General features: G+C 39.1%; 1 protein-coding gene across 1 annotated transcript; it reads left to right on the top strand.

Annotated features, from left to right (window-relative positions):
• On the top strand, positions 1–6,075 carry LOC122614395. The gene is made up of 4 exons (XM_043788963.1): positions 1–119; positions 172–359; positions 2,054–4,950; positions 5,503–6,075. The coding sequence occupies exons 1-4, from the start codon at positions 49–51 to the stop codon at positions 6,073–6,075; spliced, it is 3,729 nt and encodes a 1,242-aa protein (XP_043644898.1). The 5' UTR covers positions 1–48.
• The last annotated feature ends 3,563 nt before the right edge of the window (positions 6,076–9,638 follow it).

The following is a 9,638-nucleotide window of genomic DNA, read 5'->3' as shown; positions in this document are numbered from 1 at the left end:
AAAGCAGTGCTAACGGAACGCAAAGATTACCGGAGCCTGTTTCCGAACATGCAGCAGTGCCGCCACCTCCACCCACGGCGGCGGGCAGACCCAGACCCCCAACATCGCAACTTTTTTCAGTGAGTTTTGAAAAAGATAAATTCACTACGCTGTCTAATTCCTCTAATTCAGCGCGGCAATCTGGTTAGCAGTCGGGCTACAGGAGGTGATAAATCAGGTCTTGCAAGACCGTCAACAGCAGTTCGGGCTGTGGGCTACGCAGCTAACTGTGGGTCTGCTCATCAAAGGTTCGAACAATTTTTCCTGGAGAAGGCGAAGCAACAAACTCGTCAGCAACCGCTGGGGATGCCTTAAAGGAAGTAAAGTGAGTATTTTACGTTTTTCAGCGGAGTGTTGCGCTAAAGGGGTTGTAAAAAAGAATAAATAATGTAAAGTATAATAGAAAACAAGAGAGAACTCTGTAGTAGAGTTCCCCGACTATCTAATACCCGTTACTCAGCTAATGGAAATGCGAAGAGAAATTTCAACACTGACCGATTTTGCCGGTTTGTGGGCGTTAGAGTGGGCGTGGCAAAAAGATTTTTCGCAAACCGAGAAAAAATTTACAATACTAACAAAAATGTGAAAAAATATGGAAACATTTTTCAAAAGTGTAGGCGTGGAAGTTTTGGTCGGTTTGTGGGCGTTAGGATGGGCGTGGCAAAAAGTTTTTCTGCAGATCGATAGAAATTTACAATATTAATAAGAAAATGAAAAAATATCAAAACATTTTACAAAAGTGTGGGTGTGACAGTTTTGGGCGGTTTGTGGCCGTTAGAGTGGGCGTGGCGACATGAATTGATTGTCATTATGTAAAAACTGTTATTTTGTATTGCCTTAGCATGATCATATTCTTAGATAGTGTGGCGACCGGCGTTGCCAACAACCAAGCATCGGGAGAGCAGCGACGGGAGAGACGCTACCGATGGCCTAGTGTCTGAGTGATTACTCCTTATTACTCCTGAGCGGACTGTCAAGCAGCGTGGATGTGCGAATACCATAAATCGGAATAAACGAACTGAATATATATATATATATATTATCTATAAATCATAACGCGTGTTACTCTTAGTAAGCGGGTCATTACATTGGCGACGAGTGAAAAAATCGGTAAATGATAATGATAATAACTAAAACTTTGGTAAATTTGATGAATTAGGAAAAAGGCGTGAAATTACGGTAAACGAGTGGCGTGATATAGGCTGTGCGTGAGTGTGTGTGTGATGGAACGTGCCTACCGGCATATACACACATAAAAATGTGGAAAAGAGGAGAGAAGGAATAAGCTGCGCGAGTGCAGATTGCACGTGGCCAACATAAAATGACGTTAAGCACAAAGCAGAATGAGTAAATGCACAATTTTTCGCTCACTCTCATCCAACACACATGCACTCCGACAGATAGGCTGAGTGAAGAGATTACTCTTCGCAAGCTTAAGAAAAAGTGAGTTAGAGAGACACTCTCTAGCAACCAGGGTATAAGAAAAAAAAAACAATAAGAGTAAATACTCTTTACAAGCTTGAAAGGTGAGCTGGAGAAAAATTTCTCTAGCAACCAAAGAGTTGCAAGGGCCGAGTACGCATTATAAGCTCTAAGAGAGGAGCCGAGTAGTGGTACAAGCCAAAGCATATTTTGAAAAAAAAGAAAAGAAACAGAACACGAAATATATAAATAAATAAATATTTTAATAATTAAAAAAAAAAAATTGTAATTTAAAAAAAATAATAATAAAAACGGAGGAAAAATATTACAAGCTTTTAAGAAAGAGCTGGGTAATCGGTTTGAGTTGCAAACAAAAAGGTTAAAGGTCGGGTGGAGCAGTATTCTCTCCACAAGCCAAAAGAATTCATAAAATTTAAAAGGAAAAACGGAAACAACAAAACCCCAAATGTGAATGGGAGGTATTATTGAACTGAGGCTGGGTAATAATTACAAGCTCCTAAGAGAGCCGGGTATTAATTACAAGTCAAGTCGTAAATCTAATAATGTCTTTCGTCATAAACCCCAATTCTAGGTCCCGTATTGAAAATGACCGGCAGTATCATTAAACCGTTTCTGTGCGAGGTGATCGACAAGACAATCCTCCGAAATGAATGGGAGAAGTGGTTGAGGGCGTTTACAATATACCTCGAGGCCGAGGGTATTGTTACCGAGAAGCGGAAGAGGAGTAAGCTACTGCTTTTGGGAGGAGTCCAGCTACAGTCAGTAGTATACTCTCTACCTGGTGCGCTGGTGGAGCCCAGCGACGAAAATAAAAAAGACATCTATAATATCCTCATCGACCATTTAAATAAACACTTTTCACCGAAGCAAAACTCAACGTTTGAAAGACATCTATTCAGAGGCCTGACACCGTTGGACACAGAAAGCTTTGGTGATTTCATGTTGCGACTCCGCCAACAAATGCAACGATGTGTATTCGGATCCTCAAAAGCGGAGATTGAGGATATATGTCTAAAGGATAAAATCATAGATGTGTGGGCACCTCTAGACCTCAAGAAAAGACTTCTGGGAAAGGAGCATTCACTAGAGGAAGTGATCGAAGCATGTCAGGTTGAGGAGCAGATCAACAAAGAATCAAAAGAAATTACATCAAGACCTATTGCGGAACCCATCTGTAAAATTACACATCGTGGTTTTAAACAGAGTGGGGAGTGTCCCAGATGTGGAAAATTCGGACACACACACAACGACCCATCATGTCCGGCAAGAAATGTGACTTGCAATAAATGCTCGAAGCCTGGACACTTTGCCAGGAAGTGCCGAACTAACTTGAACGACCGATTCCTTAAGTCCCAAAGGAATAACCTGAAAAGGTATATTCGCTCTGTCGAAGAGGAGGCCACCAGCTCCAAATTCAAAAAGGGCGAAACACATTGCTTTAAAGTGTCAAGTGAAGATGAAGAGGAGTTCATACGATGCCGAGTGGGAGGCCGTGAAATTTCTTTGATTATTGACTCGGGGTGCAAGTTTAACCTTATCAGCCACGCGGACTGGTCTCTGCTAGTGAAGAGAAAAGCCACAGTCTTTGACGTAAGAACTCATACAGAAAAGCAATTCCGAGCCTATGCCTCTAATAAATTACTACGAGTAATGTATATTTTCGAGGCCCCAATTTCCGTTGAGCCGGGTACCGAAGAGATTGCCTCATTTTACGTGATTGAAAATGGAGAACAATCTCTGCTGGGCCGAGACACGGCTATAGAATTAAAAGTCCTCCGACTGGGAAGAAACATTACCCGTATTGAGGAAATGGAGCCTTTTCCAAAATGGAAAAACATTGAAGTAAGCCTTTCCATAGATTATGATGTGAAACCCGTTCAACAACCAGTGAGACGAATCCCGGCAGCGCTCGAGGACAAAGTCATGAAAAAACTGGATGATGCCCTGAGTCGAGATATAATTGAACCAGTCACGGGCCCGAGTGCTTGGATATCTCCCATCGTGCTTGCGTTTAAGGAGAACGGGGACATCCGCTTATGTGTCGACATGCGACTGGCAAACAAAGCAATCCTACGGGAAAACTACCCATTACCAACTTTCGACTGCTTTATGACCAGACTCAAAGAGGCTAAATTCTTCGCACGCCTAGACCTCAAGGACGCCTATCACCAACTGGCCCTTGATGAATCGAGCCGGGAAATAACAACGTTCATAACTCCAAGGGGACTTTTCCGCTATAAACGTTTGATGTTTGGAGTAAATTCTGCTCCCGAAATTTTTCAACGCCTTCTCGAGCAGATGCTATCTGCGGTACCTAACGCCATGAACTTCATCGATGATATCATCATCTTTGGAGCAACTGACCTCGAAATCGACAGCGCCGTAAAAGAAGTATGCCAGATCTTCCAGGAAAATAATGTCCTACTGAATAAAGAAAAGTGCATCTGGAAGACAAGCAAACTAAAATTCCTCGGACATATTTTATCCGACAAGGGAATAGAAGTCGACCCTGAGAAAATTGACGTCATCCGATCTTTCAGAGACCCAAAGAACAAAGAAGAAACGCGGAGCTTCCTCGGTTTGGTGACCTACGTCGGGAAGTTCATTCCGGACCTTGCAAGTCACACAGATCCTCTAAGAAAACTGCTGAAAACTGAAAGCAAATTCACCTGGGGCGAAGCCGAGAAAAATGCTTTCAGCAACCTAAAGAATCTTCTATCCAAGGTACCAAAATTATCATATTTCAATCCAAGGCATCGAACACGGGTGATTGCGGACGCCAGCCCGGTTGCCCTTGGGGCTGTGTTATTGCAATTCAAAGTCGACAACGAACCTTTAATAATTCCCTTGGCTAGCAAGGCCCTGTCGGAGGTGGAGAAACGCTACTCCCAAACGGAAAAAGAGAACCTAGCGCTGGTTTGGGCAGTGGAGAAATTTTACTACTATCTGGCAGGCCTGCACTTCGAACTCGTAACTGATCACAAACCCCTGGAAGCCATTTTCAAACCAACATCCAAGCCCCCAGCTCGCATTGAAAGGTGGTTGCTGCGACTCCAGGCATATACGTTCACCGTTATCTATAAATCCGGAAAAGAAAACATATCAGATGCGTTGTCTCGACTCTGTCAACTACCGGCGGTAGAACCAATCGACCACAAGACGGAATACAGCATCCTTCGCGTCGTACAGAGCTCTATCCCAAGATCTATGACAATTCATGAAATAGCTGAGTCTTTCAAGAGGGATGAAGAGATTATGGATGCAATCAGTTGCCTGGAGAACGACTCCTGGAAGCCCGATAGTTCAGTGGGCTTCTACCCGTTTCGATATGAACTTTCAGCGGTTGGCTCGCTCCTTTTGAGGGGAAACCGTCTAGTCGTGCCAACATCTCTGAGAGTAAAAATACTGGAGTTAGCCCACGAAGGACATCCCGGCGAGACAGCAATGAAACGCCGCCTGCGATCCAAAGTATGGTGGCCACAAATAGACAGAGAGGCAGAAAAGTTTGTCAAAGCTTGCAGAGATTGTTGCCTGGTATCACAAGACATCAGGCCACCCCCTATGGACAGGAATCCTTTTCCCACTGGCCCTTGGATTTGGGTAGCGTCGGATTTACTAGGTCCGCTTCCCAACAATGAATATGTTCTAGTCTTCATTGAATATTTCTCACGATATATGGAGCATAAGTTTCTTAAAACCATATCTTCAACGACCCTGGTAGAGGCAATGAAAGAGATCTTCTGTAGACTGTGATATCCTGAGCACCTACGAACGGATAATGGGCGCCAATATGTTAGCGAGGAGTTTTCTAACTACTGCAAAGCGTGCGGCATTAAACAAGTTCGAACCCCACCGTATTGGCCGCAAGCAAACGGGGAAGTTGAAAACATGAACAGAGCCCTTGTAAAACGCTTAAAAATAGCATACGCAAATGGGAAAAACTACAAAGAGGAAATCCAAAAATTCGTTCTTATGTACAACGTAACCCCACATGGAACAACAGGGTCTGCGCCCACAAAGCTGATGTTCAACAGAGTCATCCGTGACAAAATACCGGGCATTGGGGATATCTGCAAGAATACCTTAGACTCTGGAGAGAGAGATAAAGATATTATTGAAAAAAATAAGGGAAAGCAGGCAGCCGACAAAAGAAGAGGGGCAAAGGAAGTCGATATAGAAGTGGGCGACAAGGTGTTTTTGAAAAACGTAGTGTTCCCAAACCAACTTACATCAAACTTCGACAAGACGGAATTTACGGTTTTAGAACGACACAATAATATTGTGGTGATCGAAGGGGGTGGTAGAAAACTAACAAGAAATGTCTCACATCTTAAGAAAGTTCCAGCTAGCCAAACGTATCCAGCCTCCTGCCCAACGCCGCAACCAGATGACAGCTTACCGGAATCAGAACCTACCCCGGAGAACGCAGTACTCCAGGCCACAGAAGGAAGCCTCGGGATCCAGCCACCCCTGCCGCCATTAAAGCTAAAACTTGTTAATAAAGGAGGGATGTGGCGACCGGCGTTGCCAACAACCAAGCATCGGGAGAGCAGCGACGGGAGAGACGCTACCGATGGCCTAGTGTCTGAGTGATTACTCCTTATTACTCCTGAGCGGACTGTCAAGCAGCGTGGATGTGCGAATACCATAAATCGGAATAAACGAACTGAATATATATATATATATATTATCTATAAATCATAACGCGTGTTACTCTTAGTAAGCGGGTCATTACAGATAGTAATAGACAAATACTTCTACTCAATGCTTCTATATAAGAAGCACTCTGTAATGCATCTTTTCGTCGACACGTTCCCTAACTTCCGACTATAGTACTCTACTAAAATGCATTTCGATGTACTCTTTTTGATATGTTGAGGAAAATAAAAAACCCAAAGTTTGTCGATTGCTCATAATTTTAGAATCGTGCATATTCTGGTATAAGCCGAATCCTGTTTTGCGTACACACAGTTTCTGAAAAAATACCAACATTTTTTTCAATTATTTATTTATTTTGAATGACCACTTATGGTTAATTGTTATTTATTATGTAATTTAAAAAAAAAAAATAATAAAAAATGTATATAAAAATATAAATAATATGAATATAACATAAATACATATTTATACACATACATCGTACATATATGTAAAGAAATCCAAACCATAAGTACATTTAGTGTATATATGAAATAATTTATCTGAACCTATGTACGTTTATGTTTTCTTTCATTGCCTGATGCTATATTTTTGATCTGAAAATGAAAAAAGCCACAGAAGCATTATTGCACTTCTGTTTAGCTCTGTTGCTCTTTCAATTTTGAATAGTCAAGGTCATCAGCGTTTTTTTAGAAATCTTTCCTAATTGTTAAAACAACTTCCACATAAAAAATAAGTATGACGAAACGTGTTCGGAAATAATTCCACTTCCGACTTTTCTCGACACGTTCCCAAACTTCCGACTGGGTATTGTTTTTACTCACAGTGTAACGTACAACGTTTGTAAAGCACTGTTTCGACCAAGATCTGACTTTGCGGGGCACGCTATAGGGTCCGGCTGTAGCTCGTCGACGTTGGGGGTGGAGGTCTTGCTCAGTCTGATCTGGCATTGGCTTATTATTTATCATCATTATTTATCATCATTATTTATCATCATTATTTATCATTATCATTAATCAAGAATTGAGCGTGCTGCGACGGCATACGAAAAGATATCGGATATCAGATAGAGAAACGTAAACAAATTCCAAAAGAGACGGTTAAAGCGGTTAGAGAAAGAAAAGAGGAGGGAAATTCGGTAATGAGACGTCGGTGTTATTACGTCATCGGAGACCCGCCCAACCTATGATCACCATCTTCGAGTCTCACTCGGGTGATCCCTTCTGATACCCCTTACGACTGCTAAACCATCTGCCGAGTTCAAACAAAAAAATTATTACTCCATGATTTCGATGGTATACATTTTAATAATAATAATTAAGTCTAACAGCATAATAAATTTTTCTTCCTAATATCGCAAAGCTCTGCAAGGGTACAAAATGGGTTGGATTAGGCAATGCCTAAGAGTAGGATTTAGATCCCCAATAATAAGTCAAATATAAAGCAAAATATACAAAACACTAATTAATTGAATAGTGCATGCTAAATAAGGATTACAGTAACGGTATCATTACGTTTTAATTATAAATATATATATACGTTCATTGTGTGTCTCTTAGGTTAATTAATAGTTTTCATTAATATTTTAATTTCGGTTGGCATGACTAAATCTTCTTTAAATATACTTTTTTTATAAATTCCCTAAACTTTTTTTTCAGTGTTCATCGTGTACTTGGTGTTCTAACTAGATTTAGTTTAATTTTTATATTTCAAAATATTTATACTTTTAACGAAGATAAGTCGGTTCTGTTTGGTTCAGTTTTAAGTAGATTTAACTGATTTTAAGATGAAGATTTTAATTATCAATTTATTTTTAGCGGCTAACTGGCAACTATAGGCGTTGTGTAATGACTTTTGTTTAACTTAAAATGTTTGGCCAAGTACTAGCCAATAATTATATTCTTTGTTTGTTGTTACTCACAGTGAAATCGATCTTCCGAGCGGTGGCTGTAAACGAATGCGACTTAAGATCGCCAAGGGTTAATTTAAACAAATAGTGTTCACAACATGTAGCCAGCTAAATCTTTTAAATCTTTCTCTTAAACTTAAAACCGTATTAGTTCACGACTGCTTAATTATTAATAAAAATTTAACGAGACGGCTAAATCATTTTTAAGATATAATTTCTTAACTTCCAAAACTTTTAAATTAAAAAAAAATTAATTTAATTTACGCATTTTTTTGTTTTGTTCAATTCCATTTCATTTCAATGATTCTCTTTTTTCCAGTTAATAATAATTTGATTTGTTGTAATAATTGTAATGCATTTTTGTGTTCTTTATATTACTTTTATTGAAATAGAGATTCAGTATGATATCAGTAAAATTGTAACTTCTGTTAAGACTCATTAATATTCAATTAGGACATGTTGAAGGCTCTTTGACGACTCTTTTACGACTGCCTTGTACTTGGTCTTGAAGAGCCCAAGCTAGCCAAATGCAATCCGTCTGCGCCGGCAGAGACGTTGCTTTGCTCTTATGTACTTAACTTTGGCAGCGAGAGCGCCGCTGTCTAAGAGAGTCATGTGCACATAAAGATCGAGCAGTCGCGCATGCTAATTATGCCGACTCTGCACTTCTGGTCTGAATAGCATTCTTGTGTGGTCAGATTGCTGAGCACTCAAGATATGCCTGGGAACTGAAAAGTCTTACATAAACATTGTTGCAAAAGTGCTACAATGTGATTGTTCCCAATGTTCTGATTTGATACAGTGCTTATTCGATATGTGTGCACATTACATCTCCCTCCTTTTGGAAAATAACGTAATTTTATGAAGTTATTTTATAATTAAAAAATTTTTTTTTGTTAAGTTGATTTACAAAAATAATTATGTATATATATATATATTTTTTTTTTTTTTTTTTTTAAGGAAGTAATTTTAATGTTAAGGAAATTTAAGGAACATTCTGTACAAACATACGTGTTCTTGGGTTTTTTTTTTTTTAAATTCAAATTTTTTGTTTATAATCGTTCAACCATCAAAGATGATAAAAGAAAAATGTTTTCTTACATTCAATGCACTTATGTGGGGTTAACTCTTTTCTCTATATATATATTTTTTTGCTGGTGGCCACCATATTATTTATTTTTTTTTTTTTTTAAGAACTAAACAATTTTAACCTATCCTTATGTACCGTTTGTGGTTTTTTCTTATCATTTGATATTACTATATTATCCCTTTCTTCAATCTTTACTACCGTATATGGTCCAGTATATTTGAAATCTAATTTATGTCCGGTTTCGTTTTTTAATAACACCTTATCTCCTATTGATATACTTATATCGTTTAATTTTAAGTCATATAATTCTTTATTCTTTTTCTTCTGTTCTTCGAGCATAATTCTTGCTCTGTTATATGCTACTTCTAACCTATATTTACTTTCTTTAGCATAGTCTTCTATATTATAAATGGGTTCTATTCTATCCGTGCTATTAAAATGCTTTGGTAAATTCCATGTTTTACCAAAAATCAACTCATATGGACAATAATTATGTGC

The sequence above is a fragment of the Drosophila teissieri genome, chromosome 2R (genome assembly GCF_016746235.2).
Source record: "Drosophila teissieri strain GT53w chromosome 2R, Prin_Dtei_1.1, whole genome shotgun sequence".
Lineage (NCBI taxonomy): Eukaryota > Metazoa > Arthropoda > Insecta > Diptera > Drosophilidae > Drosophila > Drosophila teissieri.
Note: the sequence above shows the minus strand (reverse complement) of the source record. Positions and strands in the feature narration are given on the sequence as shown.

Bases quoted from the DNA above. Each gene is read 5' to 3' on its own strand.
- LOC122614395 (XM_043788963.1), top strand. From the start codon at position 49: ATGCAGCAGTGCCGCCACCTCCACCCACGGCGGCGGGCAGACCCAGAC. The intron at 120-171 runs GTGAGTTTTGAA...CCTCTAATTCAG, and splicing joins CAACATCGCAACTTTTTTCA to CGCGGCAATCTGGTTAGCAG. The intron at 4,951-5,502 runs GTATGGTGGCCA...GCGCCCACAAAG, and splicing joins AACGCCGCCTGCGATCCAAA to CTGATGTTCAACAGAGTCAT.